This window comes from Pantherophis guttatus, chromosome 4 (assembly GCF_059756535.1).
Source record: "Pantherophis guttatus breed Tessera chromosome 4, ASM5975653v1, whole genome shotgun sequence".
In the NCBI taxonomy this organism is placed as follows: Eukaryota; Metazoa; Chordata; class Lepidosauria; order Squamata; family Colubridae; genus Pantherophis; species Pantherophis guttatus.
Genome location: NC_142066.1, coordinates 82,684,740 through 82,707,198, shown reverse-complemented (window position 1 = coordinate 82,707,198; position 22,459 = coordinate 82,684,740). Strand labels below are relative to the sequence as shown.

General features: G+C 40.6%; 1 protein-coding gene across 4 annotated transcripts in view; it reads right to left on the bottom strand.

Annotated features, from left to right (window-relative positions):
• DPY19L1 (dpy-19 like C-mannosyltransferase 1) overlaps positions 1–22,459 on the bottom strand; it is a 170,587-nt gene that overhangs the window by 41,209 nt on the left and 106,919 nt on the right. For 3 of the 4 annotated variants that reach the window (XM_034409296.3, XM_087894069.1, XM_087894070.1), the window contains exons 13-14: positions 7,837–7,896; positions 590–670 (exon numbers count right to left, since the gene is read on the bottom strand). In XM_034409296.3, coding sequence (XP_034265187.1) covers positions 590–670; positions 7,837–7,896 — 141 coding nt within the window. The remainder of the gene's footprint in view (positions 1–589; positions 671–7,836; positions 7,897–22,459) is intronic. The other variant, XM_034409389.3, reaches the window with a different exon arrangement.

Here is a 22,459-nt window from a genome sequence, read left to right as displayed (position 1 = left end):
TGCAATTCACTGTGAGCAACAAAATGTGCAACCTACATAATTCCCAGCATGTCCACCACCATAAAAGAGCCAAGGAAAAAGGAGCAGAAGAATGCCTCTGCAAAAGTGTCAGTAGCTTCTGGGTGTCGGTAACAAATGGAGGCTTAGTTTTTCATTCCAAGAGCAGGATATGTATTACTTGACACTTGCTTCAAATCTCCAAGGAAAAGCGCTGTGAAACTCAACTACATCATTCAGAGAGTACACCTGATATAGCCATAGTTTAAGACATTTATAAACTGTCAAATAACCTACTACTGCACAATGATTGCTGTGTTCCATAATTTTCTTCAGGTAGCACACCCAATGAAAGATAAAGATATTTAAGGAGGGTGATTAATTAATAGATGTAAACATAGTATTAATTTACTTTTTAAACTACACTATAATACTCTATTCATAGGCATAGTTCTCAAGTATATTTTTACAACTTCAAATAAAACAATGGCATTTAATATGAAATTTTAACGTTATACATATTAGCAGAATAGAATACAAAATATACAAACATTACTCTGATAGCAAAAATAAAAACTAAGTTTTAACTTACATCGTCAGATATTCCAAATATTAGACACATCAAGAATTTCAAGATAATTGTCCCAAACAGGCAAGAAAATCCTTCCAAAGCCTATAGAAATGATAAGAACAGATGGAACCTGGACAATGTCCTTGTTCTGCCCCAGCTATGGACCCCAAAGAACGCAGCACACACAAACTCTATACAAAGCTTATTTTCCTCAAATAACTTAGTCTTTATCATTCAAAGGCTGTTAAAGAACTGTCTTAACAGTTGGTGTTAACAGCCTTGGTGGCGCAGCAGACTAAAGTGCTGTTAAGTAGCACCAACTGCCTGCAATTACTGCAAGTTCAAATCTCACCAGGCTCAAGGTTGACTCAGCCTTCCATCCTTTCGAGGTAGGTAAAATGAGGACCCAGATTGTGGGGGAAATAAGCTGACTTTGTATAAAAAAGAACACCGCTTGGGTGAGGGGGCGAAAGCCCTACTAAGCAGGTATATACAAAAGTATGAAGGCTATTGCTTAACGCATTGTAAGCCACCCTGAGTCTCCGGAGAAAGGGTGGCATATAAATCGAACCAATAAATCTATATAAATAAAAATGTAAATGTCCGTTTGTACATAACCGCACATCTCTGAAAGTTCTTCACCGATTGCTTTCAAATTTTGACACAACGTTGCATTCGATTACGGGCGTGTTTTTATATACCTATAGTATATACATGTCACACCTGTGACAGGTAAAAACATGAAAAACATTGGAAAACATTGAAAGACATTGACAAATTGAAAAACATTGAAAAACAGCGCTACCTCTGGATGTAAAACCAACACACCAACATTTTACTACATGAATTTTGAAAATTAAATCACAAATTTTTCACTAGGTATAATTCCAAAATATATCAACAAAAAAAATATCAGCAGTCCAGATACAGAAGACTCAGGTAGCACATACATTTACATATTTAAAAATGCTATAAAAATTGTTGCTCTGTTCTCTGAGGAAACATACTACACCACAGCTGCAGTTGTGTTTTTACTGAATGAAATGTCTAAAAATGGGCATTTGCACATATATACTTGAATACTTATAGGAAGCACAGATGAAGGGAATTTTGGGGAAAAGCAAACTGGTTATGAAATGTCACTCCATCAACAATTTCCAGGATAGATAAATTACTTAGTAACAAATGTTGGCAATGCCATGAAAGAAAATGAACATTTTACCACATGAATTTTGAAAATTAAATCACAAATTTTTCACTAGGTATAATTCCAAAATATATCAACAAAAAAATATCAGCAGTCCAGATACCGAAGACTCAGGTAGTCCTCGACTTGCAACAATTCACTTACTGACCATTTGAAGTTACAACAGTACTGAAAAAAGTGACTTATTACCATTTTTCATGCTTATGACCACTGTAGCATCCCCATGGTTATGTGATTTACATTCAGCTGCTTGACAACTGACTTACATTTATGACGGTTGCATTGTTCCTGGGTCATGTGATCACTTTTTGCAACCTTCTGACAAGCAAAGTCAATGGAGAAACCAGATTCACTTAACAACAGGGTTACTAATTTAACAACTGCTGTGATTCACTTAACAAATGTGGCAACAAAAAAAAAGTGGTAAAATGGGGCAAAACTCACTTAAGAAATTTCTCACTTAGCAATGTAGATTTTGGTTTCAGTTGTGGTTGTAAATTAAGGACTACCTGTATTAAAGATTGATTGGATTCGATTGGAAAGATTTAAAGAGCTCAAAACCAGATAAGAAAAATATAGTGCTACAAACATAGCAATAGAAACTTAGATATAGAAATTCATAATTCTATAAAATATAAATAGTTGTAAATTAAAGTAATGGGCTCTAGCTTAAGATAGGTAGGAGAGTAGAAACAAATATATTGTTAACATAACATGCTGTGGTGCGGAGAGCTGCAAAGGCCTGACCTGAAAAGGTAAGGGCGATGGCGGGGGATGCAGAAGAGGCTGGGCCAGAGACAGAGATAAACAGAGAGAGAGGGAGAGAGATACATAAAGAAATACAGAGAGATGGGGGGTGGGGAGAGACACATACAGAGATAGAGGGTGGGAGAGAGAGAGACAGAGAGAGATACAGAGAGAGGGGGGAGAGAGAGAGACATAGAGATACAGAGAGAGGGGGAGAGAGAGACATAGAGAGATACAGGGGGGGGAGAGAGAGAGACAGAGAGATACAGAGGGGGGGAGAGAGAGACATAGAGAGATACAGAGGGGGGAGAGAGAGACATAGAGAGATACAGAGAGGGGGAGAGAGACACACACATAGAGAGATACAGAGGGGGAGAGACAGAGAGAGATACAGAGAGAGGGAGGAAAAGAGAAAGATACAGAGAGAGCAGGAGAGAGAGACACATAGAGAGATACAGAGTGGGGGAGAGAGAGACAGAGAGATACAGAGAGAGAGGGGGAGACAGAGAGGGAGGATTTTGTGGTCCCCATAGTTTTTTAGCAACCGGTTCTCTGCCCTAATCACCAGCTGCGTAGGCGTGGCTCGGGGGCTGTCATATGACTGATGAAAGTGAGTGATGTCGAGTTGGCCACGCCCACCAAATGTTCGTGGAGAGTTTGGAACTTCAGCCTCGCTCTTTTAGCCCAGCGGAACCATCAGACTGGGCCACAGCAACGCGTGGCCGGGTACAGCTAGTAAATAAATTAATTAATTAACAGCCTACCAGAATTCTAAGATAAGGAAAGGTGGCAGAAAGCCCAGAAGCAATTTTGCAGACACGAAGGAGAGTGAACTAAAGTTGTTTTCTACAGCTTGTTGCAAGCGGTGTTCCTTCTTAAATAGGCTAAGGGAGTGGCCAATTAGCCCCAAGCCTTACTCTCGAGGAGACCTCCACCTGAGGAGCCACTCCTGCCTTTTGGCAGCTCTGCGTGCCCGTGCATTGAGAAGAGGCTCCTCTTCTTCTTCCTCTTCACTTAAAGGAGCTTCTGGAGGTTCTGAAGGCCCTGGCTGAATCCCGACCTCTGGCACCACATCTTCTACAGCCTCCTCACTGTCCGACTTGAGCGCCAGCTGCATAGGCTGCTGACGCAGCACCACACCAGCCTCCTTGTTGTCGGAATCAGCTACAATCTGCACAGGCTGCTGATGGGACACAACAGTCCTCCAGATTGGATCTATTCAGTTGTGGGATTCAACCGGTTCGCACCACTTTGGCCAAACAGGTTGTTAAATTGCTGGATGACCCCCCCTCCCACTCCCTGCCACTACTTAGTGGCCTTACACGCCTTGGCTGGTGCCTTAGTCACAGCAAGGCATAGCTGCAGCTGCTCTTTGGCTCCCTTGCTTCGACCATGTGGCCACGCAGCCCAGCTTGCCTGCCTTTGACGTGGCCTACAATGCGGCGGCCTCCTCTTCGTCTTGGCCTGCTCCCAAACGCCCACCTCAGACTGCTCCTGACCGCTGTAGCAGCAGAACAGGTAAGCACAGCTGGGTACCCCCTTGGGGAAGCGGGGCTGGGAAGGGTGGTCGACCTGCACCTGCAGGCTGCAACCTACCCCCTTCAAATCGCCTTGCCCTGCAGCCAGCCCCATAGACTTGAGTCCACCTCCTCCCCGGGCAGCAGCTGCCTACCCCAGTTGGATTGCCTCGGCATGCAGCTGGCCCCATCTATTGCGTTGACCACACAGTCTCTGCAAGCCAGCCAGCTTGCCTGCCTTCCTACATGGCGCCCACGGCCCAGCCGGTTTCCTCGCCTGCTTTCCTGGCTCCCCAGCTAGCCTAGGCCCTAGCCTGAACCAAGTAGCAGAGGAGGCGGGGGCGGCATTGGTGCAGGTGGGCTGAAGCGGTTTGGATAAGCTTCTTATCTTATTGACCCATCTGTAAAGCGCTGCAGTGGAAAGAAGCAGACAGTTCGGGCCATTTTCAGAAGAACACATGGAGCATTTCCCCGAGTGCCCGAGGCTCACGAAAGACACTCTCCCAGCAAGAGCAGCAGTGGAGAGAAGCAGCTGCTAACCTTGAGAGCACATGGAGCTGCTCCACGTGTTCTCTGGGTTATCAGCTGTTTTCTCTCCACCACTGCTCTTGTTGGAAGAGAATCTTGCACACCACAGTGAAATTTAGCAACTCTGAACCGCCGCTTTTCCCTAAGTCCCATCCGGAAAGCACTGCGGCAGAAAGAAACAGCATTCAACCTGGCTGCTTCTCTGCTGCAGTGCTTTACAGATGGAACTTAGAGGAAAGTGGTGGCTCACGGCTGCTAAATTTAGCTGTGCTGCACAAGACACTCAACAAGAGCAGCGGCAGAAAGAAACAGTTGCCAACCCGTAGAGTATGTGGAGCATCTCTCCAAGTGCCCAAGGCATGCCCAGCACCAACAAGGGCCGCAAGAAGCGGCTGCAAGATCAAGCAACATCTTGATGGGTGGGAAGCCTGAGAGAAAATTACTTCCCCGAGGGCCACCCACATGGAGTATGCTGCTGCTGCACTGGAGCTCTCCTGCTGCTGCCACCACCGCTCTGGAGCTCACCTTCAGGATGGATCAGTAAGTCGTTGCTTTGCTCCCAGGGAAGGGCTCCGTCGTGGAGGGCTGTGTGTCCAGACCAGGCACTTTCTCTCAGGCCTCCTGCCTCACATGGGGCAGCGGGAGAAGGAAGTGTGTGGTGGGGAAGACTGCCTACAGTTCTTGCAGCCAAAGCCGGGATGTCTGTGAATTTGCTTATGTATGAGGTCTTCTGCCTTGAGCAGAAGGTGGAATTATAAGGCCTCCAAGGTACCTTCTGAATCTAAAGTCTCCAAAACAAAGAAATTTGCTTAAATTGAGTGTGTGTGTGTGTTTCTCAGGAATAATGGAATAAAAGAGTTGAAAAGGACTTTGGAGGTCTTCTAGACTAATCCTCTGCTCAGGCAGGAAAACTGAGGATGTCAAAATCTGAGTGGAGGGCCTGGGAAAGGTGTCAGAATAATAGAATAAGACTTAGAAAGGATTTTGGGGGGGAACGACCCTATACCAATTCAGAGAAATTGCTGTCCAGTCTTTTCTTAAAAACTTCCAGTGATCGAGCACCCAAAAGGTTTTGAGACAAGTAGTTCTACTGGTTAATTGTTCTCACTGTCAGGAAGTTTCTTCTTAGTTTTAGGTTGCTTCTCTCTTTGTTCAGTTTCCATCTATTGCTTCTTGTTTTGCCTTCTGCTTCTTTGGAAAATATATTGCCCCACCCCTCTTTGTTGAAGCCCCTCAAAAGCCTGTTTTGTGATCTGCCTATCACACTCTTGGGCAAAGCATGTGAGCCACTTCCTCCTTTCAGTGGTCCATGAAAATACATCTATAGTATGTAATAAAGTTGAAAAACTTTAATAAAGTTGAAAAAAAGGTGAACAACATTTTTACAGAACTATAAATACGTTGAGGCCGTGCGTGACAAGGAGTGGCGGGGAGGGGCAGGGCGAGGCGCCCCTCAATGTGAGTAATGGCAAGTTGGCCACACCCACCCAGTCAGAGGACCACCCAGCCATGCCCACCAAGCCACGCCCATAGAACCGGTTGTTCAAAAATTTGAATCCCACCACTGGATCTATTACATTTGATTGCAATTTCCATAAACTTTGTTTGCATTTATTCTGCTCCCAAACTGCAAGAAACTCAGTCTTAAAAATAGGCGGGGCAAAATCTGATTCATCTACATCTTGATTTGATTTTTCTTCAAATCCAACAATTTTTCTCATTTTTTTTCCAGAAAATATTCAGTCATCACTGTTTAAAGTTTGAAGGAAATACTTAAAGAATTGACCAGTACTAGTGAATATATATTTGAAAGATTTCCACATAAGGACATAAGGACAACTATAGTTAACAGTGATGACTGAATATTTTCTGGAAAAAAAATGAGAAAAATTGTTGGATTTGAAGAAAAATCAAATCCATATAATTTGTTATAATTATTATAGCAAAATAGCTATTTTAATTTTACATAATTGTTTGTTCTGAATCATATTCTAAATTTAAATAAATCAGGAAGTTTTCATTCAAGATGTGCTATAAGGAACTGGATAAAGATTTTTGCTTATGTTTTTCTGAATGGTCAAAATTACTGTCTCAGCCATTCTTTTATTATTAAATCTAATTGTAAGCCATGATTTTACCGATTTAAAAACTAATAATAACTTGCATCTATTTCTGCAATGAGATGCAATAGCAACCTGTTTACCAACTAATAGGGAATAAGTTGAAAAAATATTTTGATGGAAGAAAAAGCAGCATGCAAGCCAAGTATTTTGCTCTGCCTGTGCTTGCAATACTGTGTTTATAGAATCAGTATTTTTTTATTTATAACATTGTTGAGTAGCTGAAATAGAATATGTGAATGTCATTGTAGGATGAGGGAAAGAGATGCTGACCGGGAAATAATCAGAGAAGAGAAGGAGGAGAATGAACCTGCCTTAACAGATCAAATGTTAAAAGTGGCATTTGAAAGTTTGTACCTTCGGACTCATAAGAATCTACTAATATAGCTTTTATAATAAGTAGTATAGTTGATATAGTTATGTTTCCTGTCTGGTTTATCCAGGAGGGTTGACAGTAGCTTACTGAACTCATAAAATATATCCTCTCCTTTTTTAATGATTGCATTATGTTCCAACAATTTGGTTATTAAGTGAAATAGTCACTAAGTCAACATGTGACAGAAATAGAAAAGGAGAGAATGGGAGAGAGAGAGAGTACAAAGATCATTGGTTGCTGTTGTCTTATTCAAATAAAGTTCTCCATACTGTGTCCTGTGCCTAACTTTTCCCTCTTTTTTTACTCTCTCACATTGATGAGAAATTGTTTAAACAAGCTATCTTTTCCAGAATTGCTTTTCTTTGCAACACAGCACACCCCTAAAAAATCCTAACCATAAATTAACATGCTCAGCTTGGTGACTTTAATTGGTTTGGCCAACTTACACTGCTGCCTGAAACTGACCAGACCTTAATCCGTTTCATATGGCTTTTGTTATCAGGGCACAAAACCTGGTCATAAATAAACACTTTGATCAGAAAATAAATATCAGAATAATGCAAATCAGAGTTTAAACAAATAAAAATGGGGATAATAAACAAATGTTGGACAAATAGCAAAAAAATAAAATAAAATAAAATTTACTATTAAAACAGATAGAATAACAGATTAAATAATAAAATTTACTTGAAAAGACCAATATAACATTAATATTTATATAGTATAAAAATCATGTCACTGATAAAATTTGTGCCATAAAATATTAAACTTACCCAGGAAGGAATATTTTTAGTATACAATTTCAGGTACTTAGGGCCCAGTTCCAGAATACTCTAAAATAAGAAAATTGTTGCATTAACATTTGAAGTTTAAACATTAGTTCCAGAATATTTCTTTAAATGTGATTCAGAAGATGAAACAATAAATCAGTAAAAATGGTATCAGATATACTTGAAGAAGTATTGTAAAACTATAAACATAACTGATTATTGCATAAACTGAGAAGTATCACCGCTGCTAGTTCAACTTGTATAGATTGAGTTACTCAAGTAGGCTGGCACAATTCTGTGGAATTTTAGTATACATAATTTGCCTACCATGTAGTCTGACAGAGTCATTGTAAATCCCATTTTGTAATATATAAAAGCAATTAACTTCAATCAAAATATTTTTAAAATGTGGTCTAAGAATATTTAGAATTGTTTCAATCACATATAAAGCATATCCATATTCATTCATAGTGAAAGATGAGAACTTCAGGAAGCCCATAATATTTTGCCATCTTAATTTAATTTGAAATACAACTTAAGAGTTTTCCCTAAGCCTATCAATGCTTTTAATTAAATATTAATCTTTAATCTACTAAATATTAGCATTAGGCTAATGATTTTATCACTATATTACAAAACCAGCAACATTTTCTGCGAAGGGTTACTTTACAGAGTGAGATGGACAACATATCAACTTAACAAATAAATAATTTTCTGCAACTGCATGACGTTCAGAAGATATTACAGTTGAAACTAGAAATAATTTTGTACAGACCCTGAAACACATTTAATTCACTGAGCTAATAACGAAGAGAGGCTCTAGAAATACATTCTCTTTTTTGACATTATCATATAGATCAGGGGTATCAATCTCAAGGCCCGCAGGCAGCATCTGGAAATATCAAAGGACTGGTCCACAGTGCCTCTGCCGGACAAAAATGGGCCTCGTAGAGGCCTTGCGAGGCACCTGCATGGCCCGTTTTTGGCCTTCCCAGTCTCCAGCAGCACCCTACTGACCAAAAATGGGTTGCGTGGAGGTGCCTCCATGCGGCCTGTTTTTGGCTGGCAGAGTGCTGCTGTAGGCCATGAAGGTCGAAAATGGACTGTGCGGGTGCCTCACAGGGCCTCTGTGTAGCCTGTTTTGGCTGGCAAAGTGCTGCAGGAGGCCATTCAGGCCGAAAATGTGGCAGAGGGGCCCTCCCGCACTCTGTTTTGGCAGAGTGCTGCAGGAGGCAGAGTGCTGCAGGAGGCATCTGTCCCATCACCCCACTGCTCCCTGCCCCCCACTGGCCCATGGAGAACTACAAGGCTGATCCAGCCCTCGAAGAAATCCAGTTTGACACCCCTGATATAGATAAAGGGCATCTGGTAAGAGATTCCCTATGCTTCACAAAGCCTAGGGAGAACATATTTGGAAGCCTGACAAACAATGTGAACCAGAGGACTCTAAATAAAATTGAGGACCCAGTTATGGGGGCAATAAGCTGACTTTGTATAAATATACAAAAGGATGAAGGCTATTGCTGAGCACATTGTAAGCCGCCCTGAGTCTTCGGAGAAGGGCGGCATATAAATCAAATTTAAAAAAAAAAAAAAATCCTGCGGGAAAAGAGAGAAATAGACCAGGATATCTCTCCAGGATAGACCATATTTCTACAGGGATGCTGGCATTTTGGTGGGAGGAAGAGGAGAGGAATGGAGTGATCTGTATATGAAGTTTCTGTTTCTATTTCCAGCATTACTGTGTTAATCTCTATATGAAGTTTCTGTTTTTGTTTTGCTGCAATGATGTAGTGTGGGAGGGGTTTGGTTAACATTGCTTTAAATAGCTGGCTTTAAATTCATATTAACCCTGTCATGGTGGAATTACATCTCCCTAAGTCAGTACAGCAAGTCCACCCCGTTTTCCATTGTAACTTATTGAAGCCTGAAGTCAGCTCTGAATTTAGCGTGGTTACTACCCCTGTTCCACCCCTTATTATGGTGGAGGGTGAACAACATTTTGAGGTTCAGGAAATCCTTGACTCTGGGAAATTCCATGGGACCACTCAGTAACTGGTGACTTGGAAACACCTCCCCTTCTCACACAATGAATGAGTTCACAAAAAACATGTGATGCCCATAAATTAGTACGTATATTTCATCAATTGTACCCTGACAAACCTCGTTGCTTTTATGTTTCCTTTGTCTTCCCTTCCCTCTTTTGTTTTCTTTCAGGTGAAATTCCCGTTTTTCTAGAGAGGCGGTCAGGTCCTAGATATTTCTACAGGGAAGCTGGCATTTTGATGGGAGGAAGAGGGGAGGAATGGAGTGATCTGTATATGAAGTTTCTGTATCTGTTTCCTGCATTAATTACTGTGCTAATCTCTATATGAAGTTTCTTTTTCTGTTTCCCTGCAATGATGTAGTGTGGGAGGGGTTTGGTTAGCATTGCTTTAAATAGCTGGCTTTAAGTGGGAAGCTTCAGTTCTTACCTAGATCTCTTGTAATCACAAATCTTTCAATAAAAGCTCGTTCTGGAACAACTGCCGTTTCAAGAGTCCTGCTTTCTTGGGAAGATTGGAGAGGCAAGACCTTACAACAGGGAACATTATTGCATAAAATAAACAGGATATGATATATAAATAAAAAAGGGTATATTTCAGTGATGTGATCTCCGAGATTCCAGTGTTGCTATACAAATTCACAGATTATAGGGAACCAACAATCTATAAAAATTAAAAGTTTTAATTAAAAATGGTCAATTTAGTAGACTTTGCTAAAACCTGGTGGAGCAAAATTCAAAAGGAATAGGCCAGAAACAGTATCAGGGTTGGGGAATTGGAATGGTTCATGGGTACCTTTATATGTGAAGAAAGATCCAGGAATCTGAACAGAGAGACCAGTCAAGAATCTTTTTGATATGAATATAAGAAAAAGTAAACACAAAAACATTACAGTATTGCAGGGGTTCCTCACCCAGGCCAAGATATTAAAAAAGTTATAGCATTATTGAATTTGCTGATGTAAGAAAAAATCAAGTCCTCCCATTATCCCAAATAAAATATTAATCATAAGGAAAAGCCTCAGAAAAGTCAAAAGACCAAGACGCTAATAAAAAACTGCCTGGAGGCCAACGTTCCATCCAGACAATGTTACAAGAAGAGAAAGAAAAAAAACCAGTGACACAAACGATTCTACAAACACTTCAAAGAATGGAACAACAACAAAAAAGGATGGAACAGCAACAACAAAGGATGGAACAGCAATTAGTGCAAACAGATGAAAAGGTGGTCAATATACAACAAACAATGTCGAAATATGAAGAAAGATTGGTTAAATTGGAGGAAAGAGATGGCCAAAAAGAAGGAAAAATGAAGGAAATTGAGAACAGATTGGGAGAGGTAGAACAAGGAACCTCTGGCTTAATTGGATGGGAAATGGATAAAGCAGAATTCTGCTTAAGATTCCAAAATGTTGAGGAAGAAAAAGGAGAGAATTTAGCCGAGATCATGAACACGATTCTAGCTGAGGCATTAGAAGTCACTAAAGAGAAGATGATGGAAGGAATTGTTGAAATTTATCGAGTTTATACTGGATACGCCACGCTAATAAGCTTCCAAGAGAAGTACATATAAGATTTACTAAGAAATCAATTAAGACACAAATTCTTCAGGCTGTTCGTGACAAGGCTTTGAAATACAAAGGGAAAGAAGTGACAGTTCTGAGACAAATTCCAAGGAAAGTGAGAGAGTTAAGAAGAGGATATCAATTTTTGACCAAAGTTTTGCTGCAAAAAGGGATTTACTACAGATGGTTGTTCCCAGAACGAGTAGGTCTAACATGGCAATTCCAAAGATACAGGTTAAATACAACTGACAAAGCGAGAGCCTTCTGTGAGGAGAACTACTTTCTCCTTAAAGAGAAAGTGGATATGGAAGTTGAAACTCAAGCAATATTAGTTCCAATAAAATCCACTGAAGAGGAATTGATAATGCTGGACGCAACAGAAGGAGCGATTGGCAGAGTTATGGAATACAAGGAACAATGTGAAGCTAGATCGACTAGAGCAACAAAACCTATTTATAAAGTATGAATATAGAAGAAAGGAAATTAATTTCAATAAATGTAAATGGACTCAATTCGGCCAGTAAAAGAAGAATAGTATTTCACAAACTAGAAAAATTAAAATTTGATATAATTTGTTTACAGGAAGTGCATATTAAAAAACAACATGAACAACTATTGATTCAACCAAAATTTGGCAAAACTTTTTTATCATTGTCACAAAGTAAAAAAAAGAGGAGTTGCTTTGTATATCAGAAACGCACTAATGGCAGAGCAGAAATACGCTGATCCAGAAGGTAGAACAATACAAAATTACTTTTAGTAGCAATTTACGCTCCTAACAATAATTAGTGACTTTATAGAAAACTACATAATAAGATAATTGAAATGGAGTATGAAAATGTCTGTATGATGGGAGATTTTAATGGAATTGTGGATGAAAAATTGGACTATAAAACACACAAAACAACAAAACATAGTAGAAAGGTATTGCCGAGGACTTTCTTTAAAATGATAGAGGAAATAAACTTGAAAGATATATGGAGGGAGAGAAATGGAAAAAATAGACAATATACTTTCTACTCTGACAGACATCTATCTTGGTCCAGATTAGATATGATATGGACAACAATGGAATTGACTTTAAATATTGAATAAGTGAAAATAGATACTAACCTATGGGCGGACCATAACCCGGTGATTGCTATTTGGAAAGGGCGAAAAGGTAGATCTAGATCAGCGGTTCTCAACCTGGGGGTCGCGACCCCTTTGGGGGTCGAACGGCCATTTCCCAGGGGTCGCCAAAGCCCTCTCTCGCCCCCCCCGCCTTCACTCACCCTCTGCCTCTGCTGGATCGCCCGGTCGCCGTTCGCTTACCCCGCCCACTCCCAATCTATTGCTGCTCCGGAGTCCCAGCTGATGGCTAGAGGGAAAAAAACTTTAAATTCTTGCCGCGGGGCTTCAAAGAGCTAGCTGCAAAGAGGTAAATTCCTGGAGCAAGTTTTTTTCCCCCTAGCTATACTGAAAAGAGAAAGCGAAAGCAGGGTCTTAGCTGCAACGTGACAAAATGAGGCAGAGAGATTTCTTTTTCTTTTTCCTCACCAAAAAAGTTAGGTACAAAACTGCAAACAATGGGAAATTTAGGGCAAGAGGAGGTTCAAGATTTTAAAACACAAAAGAAAAAAAGCTCTATTTAACTAGGGAATTGTAATAATTGAGATACTGTTAATTGTATATTGTGTTGAAAGCAGAAATGGTTAAGTTGTGGTTTGGAGGAATATATGGGGGAAATTATTTGGTTTATTATTATTGGTAAATATAATTAATGGATTTGTAAGAAATTGGATTGCATGGAAATAATTGGAATATTCATGTTCATATTGATAAATATACAAAAAAGATAGTTATATAACTAATTGATTTATATTAAAATGTTGAATTTGTATTAAACAACTGTATTACATAATTAACCAATGTGAAGATGGATATAAAAATAGATGACAATGCAAAGGGGTATAATATAGAATAGAAGGGAAAAATTGAATTTGATTAAGATTAGAGATGAGGATGAAGGGTAATATTGGTTTTTTAAAAAAATAGTTGAGGAATAAATATGGTAAAAAGGAAATATAGAAATTGTAAATTTAATTGAAATGACTAAATACTGTGTTGGAAGAAATATCCTTCTGGGTTCTGCTCCAAGTGGGGAAAAAGACACTGGAAACATGGAGACTGCTTGGAAAGATGGTTTAATTGGTGAACAGGATCACATGGCTTGATGGGGCCCATTGTGTTAGTTTCTGTTGCTATTGTGTTGCAAATGTCCTTTGACAAAGGATTGAGTTTCTGCCTCTGGCCCATTAACAAAGGGTAGGGGGCAAGAAGGTGGGAGCTGCTTTGTCTGTAAAATATGCTTCTCCATTTCTCATCCAGGGAAATATAATATTCTGCCTTTTTAATATTTCCCAAAATATTTCATTCTTCTAGGAAAGGGGTGGCTGCTAACCTCCTACAACTGTTTAAATTTGTGGACCGGCCAAATACTCTGTTCAAAGAAAATATGTTGTATGTTTGTATGTGTGTTTCTAATTATTGCTATTTATTCATATTTGTTCTCTTTTATTCTTTAAAGTTTAACAATTCATTCTTTATCTTAATATCTTTATATTTGTTTGGGGTTGGCTCTCTTCCCTTTCATCTTTTTTATTGTACAGCAATCTTTCTCCTCAAACCTACCACCTTTGTCTTTTCTTTCTTACTTACTTTCTCTTCCCCCCCTCTTCTTCTTCTCCCTACTTCCTCTTTCTCCTTCTCCTCCTCTCTTCCTCCCTCTCTTACCTTCACTCCTATTCTAATTTCCCTTCCCTTCCTTCATCCCTCTCTATTGCTGTATCCTTTTATGCATATGGACTACTCAGAGGGCTGAAAAAGTTATTTTTGACTGGTCCTCGCACTTTTGACCAGTCCTCGAACTTACGACTGTCCTCACATTTTATGTTTTTGCCCTATCTTGTTACCATGGTGAAGAGAAGCAGTTGTGAAATGAGTGACATGGTTGTTAAGAATGCTGCACAGGCATAAATGTGAGGATGGTCATAAGTGTGAGGACCAGTCAAAAGTGCGAAGACCTGTCAGAAAAGACTTTTTTTCAGCCCTCTGAGTAGTCCCTATACACATAGCCATGGCCACCCGGTCACATGACCAGCTAGCCACGCCCACCCAGTCACATGACCTCCAAGCCACGCCCACAAAATAAGCCACGCCCACAGAACCGGTAGTAAAAGAAATTTAGAACCCACCCCTGGTTGGGGGTCACCACAACATGAGGAACTGTATTAAAGGGTCGCGGCATTAGGAAGGTTGAGAACCACTGATCTAGATGGACATTAAACAGCACAATATTAAAAGAGAAAGATTTCATACAGAAAATGAATCGAGAACTGGATTTTTTCTTCAAGGAAAACAAGAAAGAAACACTGACACAAAACCGTTGGGATACAATGAAGGCCTTTGCCAGAGGATTAATTATTGATTATACAAGGAAAAGAAATGTGAAGAAAAAAAAAATCCTTAAAATGTTGATAGATGATCATAAAAGACTTGAAAAGAAATTCCAGAAAGATCCATATAAGAAAGATGTAAAAATTAAAATGGATATTATAAAGCACAAAATGGATCTACTGGAGAAGGAAGAATTAATTCAAAAAATAAGAGCTGCCAAACAGAATTATTTTGAAAATGCAAATAAACCAGGCAGATGGTTAGCATATAAATTGAAAAAAGAAAGAGAATCAAGAAAAATATTACAACATCACCAAGGACAGAGTAGATTTGGAAATAAAGAGATGGGGGAAATAATACAGGAATACTATACACAACTGTACAAGAAAGATATAATAGAGGAGGATAAAGTGGCAAGGTATCTACAAAAAGCAAAACTACCACAAATTCCCAAAGATGTTGAGGAGCTGTTGGATGGAAACATAACAATGATGGAACTAACTGAGGCAATTAAGAAACAGAAAAATGGAAAGGCACCAGGACCAGATGGACTGCCAGCTGAATACAAGAATCTTTATCGATCCCAATGCTGGAGGTTATGAATGAAGTAATGACAAAAAGAGAAATACCCAAAACATGGACTGAGGCTTATATTACACTGATTCATAAAGAAGAGACAAACCCACAACTAATCAAAAACTATAGACCTATATCCCTGCTAAATGTGGACTATAAAATCTTTGCTACGATATTGGCAGAAAGGCTTAAGAAATATTTGAATAACTTTATACATTCTGACCAAAATGGATTCCTGCCAAAAAGACAAATTAGAGACAATATAACAATAATTTTGGATACCTTAGAATATTATGAAGCTCATCCTGAAAAGCAGATGGTTTTGATATTTGTAGATGCACAAAAAGCCTTTGACAACGTGAATTGGCGATTTATGACGTTACAAATGGAGGAGATGGGCTTTGGAAAGAAATTTCTTCAGGCAATTGAAGCTATATACTCCAAACAAAAGGCCAAGGTCATGATAAATGGAGAATTGTCCGACTTTATTGAAATAGAAAAAGGCATAGACAAGGATGTCCACTGTCCCCACTATTGTTTATATTGACATTGGAAGTTTTAAATAGAAACATTAGAGAAGAAAAAGAGATAAAAGGTATGAAAATTCGGAAAGAATAATATAAGTTGCAAGCTTTTGCAGATGACCTGGTCTTTATTATTGAAGAACCATTAATGTCAATAAATAAATTGTTAGAAAGCATTGGAGAGTTTGGGGAAGTAGCTGGTTTGAAAATTAATAAAGAGAAGACAAAGATAATGACTAAAAATATGTTAAAAAAGCAAAAAGAAGAATTGATGGAGATTTCAAATATGCAGGTCATGAATAAGATAAAATATTTGGGGATACAATTGACAGCAAGGTGTAGTTCTCTTAAGGAAAATAATTACAATAAGGTTAAGCGACAGATAGGACAAGACTTGGAAAAATGGGGAAATTTGCAACTATCTTTAATTGGGAGAATTGCAACTATTAAGATGAATACTTTGCCTAGAATTTTGTATTTATTTCAGACGATTCCGAAAAAGTTGGACAAGGTTTTTTTTTACAGATTTGAATAAAATGATATTGAAATATATTTGGCAAGGGAAAAAGGCAAGAATAAAAATTAAATTGTTACAAGATGCTAAAATGAGGGGTGGTTTTGGTTTACCTAACTTTGAACTTTATCATCAAGCAGCTATCTTAATGTGGATTAAAGAATGGATATTATTAAAAAATACTAGATTGTTAAATTTGGAGAGACATGATTTGTTGTTGGGATGGCATGCTTTTTTGTGGTATAAAGGAACTAAAATACAGGGGTATTTTAGAAGACATAAAGTATGTGAAGCTTTATGGTTGAACTGGGAGAAGATTAAAAAATATCACTATTTGAAGGTACCAGTCTGGATATCCACAATTGAAGCATTCTCGTATCCAGTGACGTTTAAAGGGGAACAAATTATAAGATATAAGGAATTATTGGATGAAAAGGGTGAACTTAAACTAAAGCAAGATATAGAAGATCAAGGATATAAGATGGATTGGTTTTCATATATGCAAATACTTTCTAGATATCGAGAAGATCTCAAAGAAGAAGGTTTGTATAATGACTTGACTAATCTACTGTAGATAAGATCTTAATGGGCTCTGATGATCATGTATTTAAAAAGCTATATGGTTATTTATTAAAGGTTAAACTGGAAGAAGAACAAGTTAAAGAATCAATGATAGCATGGGGGAAGAATTTTGGCTATGGTATTGATTTAGAGAAATGGCAAAAATTGTGGTCACATAATTATAAAATGACAATGTCTATAGCAAATAAGGAGAATTTGTATAAGATGTTTTACAGGTGGCATCTACCCCCGACAAGGATAGCCAGAATGTTCCAGAGTAAATCTGAGAAGTGCTGGAAATGTCATCAGACCCCAGGATCCTATTACCACATGTGGTGGACACGCATAGAAGCAAGGAGATATTGGACTAAGATACACACATGGTTGGAAAAAATGATAAAGAGACATATTGACTTTAAACCAGAAATATTTTTATTAGGGATCGTATCGAGACATATAATAAAGAACTGCAATACTTAATTATGAATTTTTTGACAGCAGCCAGAATTTATTTGCTAAAAACTGGAAAGGAGAAAAATTACCTAATGATGAAGAAATTATTAAGAAAATGATGGAATGTACTGAAATTAATAGACTGACATTTGAAATACGAGACAATATTATTTGATATGGGATTTATTTTATCAATGGATGGAGAATAAGAATTGGAGATAATTATGATATAAATGGATGTTGAAACCTTTGGAAATAAACTAGCATGTTTAGTGATAAATTGAAGAGAGGAGGAGCACAAAAAATGATACACTGTCTTTAATTGTTTGGAATGAAAATGTTTTTATGTTTTGTTTTTGTTTTTTTAAAAAAAAATAAAATAAAAAATTTTCTTTAAAAAAAAAATGCCTGAAGCCCATTCCACATTCCAGCCAGACACCTATAGAAAATATTGTAACAAGAAGCTAATTGCAGATGCTAGCACTTAAGGACATAATGAGCAATGAGCTTATTGAAAGAGAAAGACAATCCTCTTCACCCCCGCCGCAATATTCGCTCTATCAGATGCACAGATATTTCCACCCACTTTGGGGGGGGAGTGTGTCTTATAGTGCAAAAAGTACAGTAATAACATTGATTCCCCCCCCTCTTCTATGTAACCACTGAGAAATTAATGTTTGTGAAGTTGTTTGCCTTTCTAATTTAAGTTGTGGGTTTTTTTTTTTTTTTTAAATGATTTATATGCCGCCCTTCTCCGGAGATTCAGGGTGGCTTACAATGCATTAAGCAATAGCCTTCATACGTTTGTATATTTTTATACAAAATCAGCTTATTGCCCCCACAATCTGGGTCCTCATTTTACCTACCTTAGAAAGGATGGAAGGCTGAGTCAACCTTGAGCCTGGTTTGAGATTTGAACTTGCAGTAATTGCAGGCAGCTGATGTTAATAACTGTTAATAACAGTGCTTTAGTCTGCTGCGCCACCAGGCATTAACAGTGATTTAACCAATTTTGTTGTATACATGATGTACAATGACAATAAAGGCTATACTATTTATAGTGAGAATAAACAGGATGTGTGAACAGAGTTCTACTGATCTCTTCTTTCTCTTTCCCTTCTCTTGTGTGTGTGTGTGTGTGTGTGTAAGTCTTTGTGTGTAAGTCTTTGTGTGCCCTCGAGATAACTGTATGTTAAATGTCTCTGATCCGGGGGACGGGGGGGGATTAAATTGTTAGAAAAAATGTTAAAGCAAAGCAAAGCAAAATACCTTAACCCTAGTTTGCCTGGCCAGCAAAACAGGGTGAAGAGAACTGTGTTCTCCCTGCCCCCTCTGTACTTTTAAGAACTGCCCAAAGTTTACTGTATGTGGTGTAAGGTAATTTTATCTGTCCATTCTTTTCCTGAGAAAACATGAGAATCCAGCTTCTTCCCCCCGCCCACCTCTCACCCCATCTGTGGTGTCCTCATTTTGTTATGACTGGTTTATCTGATTAACAACTGCAGTACTGATGGTTTTTTTCTCTCTTAAACTCCCTGCAAGCTATCTATCCACTCCCACTCCACCTCTTCATCTCTTATCCCGTTCTCCATTCCTCAGGTCAGACCAACAATGCCTTTTCTGGGAGTATCAACCACAAAGTGGGGAAGTGGTCTTGGCCTTATGTTTTTCAGCCCTGCACAGACAACTCTCCCTCAGGGGGAGAGCCTTCTCTGTGGGAGCACCCGCCCTCTGGAACGAGCTACCTCTCGGAATACGGCTGATTCTGGATCTCCGCACTTTCCGTAAGGCCCTGAAGATGTTTTTATTTCAGCAAGCCGGCCTGGCCTGAATAGGTTTTATGGGTTAGTTTTTTAATTGTATTGCTAGGGGTTTTAAATTGGGGCGGCCGTTTAATTTAATTTATTTTTAATTATTTTAACTTTTATATTGTATGTTATTTTAATTCTCGGCTGTTCACCGCCCTGAGTCCCTTCGGGGAGAAGGACGGGATATAAATTTAATAAATAAATAAATAAATAAACCTTTGGAAACAGATCACACTGACCCAGATGCTGCCTCCGGAAGAGACCCTCCATCCATTCGAACCAAGGAATTGGATTTGGATCCAGTCATCCAGTCATCAGTGCAACCAGAGTGGAACAGACCTTCCCAAGCCTGACTCACCGGTCTTACCACCAAGCCAAGCCTAACACCATACAGCAGACTTGAAAGAAAGGACCCTGAGATGGACAAGTGGAGATTGAAGACTCTCTTCAAAGTCTCAGAAGACAGCTGGGAAGACTATGGGAGGGGGGGGGGTGGAAATTCACTGTAAAGTTTTCCTTCTTGCCTCGTTTATGTTGTAATCAGTTAAATGGATTCATAGAGGGATGGCATTTGGGAGTGGTTGATCTAGCAAACCCTGAATACCTTGGATTTCTGTCTGGTGGGAAGGAAATTTGTTCGGGATATTTGTGTTGTCTGTTTTATAGGAGTAGCACACACACACACACCATTCAGAATCAGACTGAGGCTATTCCCTTCAGCTACCTCCATGCAAAGCTTTCCCTAGACTGGTTCTTGCTCTGTGGCACTAAGGCCCAAGCAGTCATACCTCCCTGCCAATTCCATGGGGGAGGGGGTGCGCAACTCAGGCAATTAACATGCCCCACTGAAGAGGTAGCAGAAAAAATATTTCCAAACCCCAAGCCCTGATTGTGACTCACAAATGATGTTGCCCAGTTGCTCAGTAAGGCTGAATATGATGCCCTGGTGCAGTGGTGGGTTGTTACCAGTTCACAACAGTTCGCGTGAACTGTTGGCAAAAATTTGGCCAAGATCACAGAACCGTTAGCAATGGCTGGCTGGCCACGCCCCCGAACCAGTTGCCCGGTTGCTCACCCCGGCCGCCATGTTTGTCACTGCCATGTTCTTCGTGCACGCGCATCCCATTGCCTTGCAAGTCCAATGAGATGCGCATGCGTGAAGAACATGGCGACAATGGCAGTAGCTTTTTCTGCTGGTACTTTTCGGAGGCCTGAGGAGAAAGTGGCTTTCAAAGAAGCCTTTTTGGAGGCTTCTTTACCAGCTGCTTTCCAGCAGCGGTAGGACTCTGGACCAGCCACCACAGAAGGTAAGCAGGAGGTGGTGGGGGACGAAGTGGGATTAGGGCTGGGGTCGCTAAAGGAGAGCCAGGTGAAGGGAGGCAGGTAACGACGCTGCTGCGAAGCGATTGGCCCCTTCCTCTGCCACTGCTGCTGCCGCCTCTGCCTCTTCCTTCTCTCTGTGAACAGAAGTCAGAGACAAAAGGCAGTTGCTTTAGCGGGGGTTTCTCTGTGTCTCCCCATGTGGTTGCCAAAGCTGGCCTGCCTGCAAGAGAAGGGTATGGGAGATTGCAGCCCCAGAGCCCTCCCCGTATGGTTGCCGAAGCCGGCCTGCCTGCAAGGGAAGTGCGCAGGAGATCACCGGCTGGACTAATGAGGTGGACAGGGGTGGGTAGGCAGCCCTTGGGAGAGTGCTGTGCTGCGGTCTGTGTGCTCTGGGGCCCATCTCTGCTTCTGCAAGGCAGAAAGAAACCCATAAAAGTCTTTGCCCACACCCTCCTGGGACCCTGGGCTCGGTGCCAATTAGAGCGCATGCTCTGCGGATGGCTAAGAGCCCAAAGCTGGTGGTGCCAAGGCAGCCCATGTCTCCTACTGCTTTGGGCTCAGAGCTGTAAGCTGTGTCCAGGGAGCTCTCCGGCAGAGAGAAGCTGCCAAAGTTAGTCCTAGCTAGGAATCTCAAATGAAGATCTTCATCAGAATGAAGATTGTAGCCAGTGGTAGATAAGCCGCCTGCAAACTCCATCTCTCAAGGAGCCCAGCCACTCACCAATCACCAAATCGTCTGGACTCCCAGTGACGGGATGGGGTCCTTCAGGCACTTAGTTTGGCCGCCTGTTTAATAACTCCAGCCACTGGCTACCACACAAACGTTCATTCCCGGCCGTATTTGAGATTCCTAGCTGCAGTTTACTCTTGAGCACTATTGGCCGGGAGAATTAGGAAGAAAGGCCAATGGTGCTCACGAGTAAACTGCAGATTAGAGGCAGCCAGCAGATCGCCGGCTTGTTGCTTGACTGCTTGCCATCCGGAGTTCACAGGTAGCGAATGAAACCGCTGCCTCCTGCCTCCGTGAATCGAGGAGGCCGAGCAGCAGCGGGAAGAGCATGGACCTCCTGAAATGCAGGAAGTGGCTGCCAGCGATGCCCTCAGGCAAAGATGTGAGCGAGGAGGCTCAACCCCACTTAGGAGCCACAAAACGCTCAACACCCCTCTGACACCAGACAAGCCTCCTCCCACCATGCTCCTCTTCCTCCTAACCAGAAGCGTTCACAAGCGACAAGAGATATTTTTGTGGGATTGCCTCCATCTGGTCTTCAGTACGTGGATCATCGGCCTCCGGACGTCAGATTCCCACCACCCAGCACCAGTTCAGAGGTTCCTCCTCCCCGAGGGACAAGGACAGAGAGGGAGGGAGGGAGGGAGGGAAAGAGAGAGAGAGAGAGAGAGAGAAGAGACATACAGAGAGGGAGAGAAGAGAGAGGCAAGACACAGAAAGGGGGGAAAGAGAGAGAAAAGATACACAGACAGAGGGGGAAAGAAAAAGACAGACACACAGAGAGGAAAGAGAGAGAGAGAGAGACAGACACTCAGAGAGGGGGGAAGAGAGAGACAAATACACAGATAGAGGGAGAAAGAGAGAGACAGACACAGAGAGGGGGAAAGAGAGAGAGACAGAGACACACAGAGAGGGGGGAAACAGAGACAGACACACAGAGGGGGGGGAAGAGAGACACAGACACACCAAGAGTGGAGGGAAAGAGAGACAGACACACAGAGAGAGTGGGGGAAAGAGAGGCAGACACACAGAGAGAGGGGGAAAAGACAGACAGACACACAGAGAGGGGGGAAGAGAGAGGCAAGACACA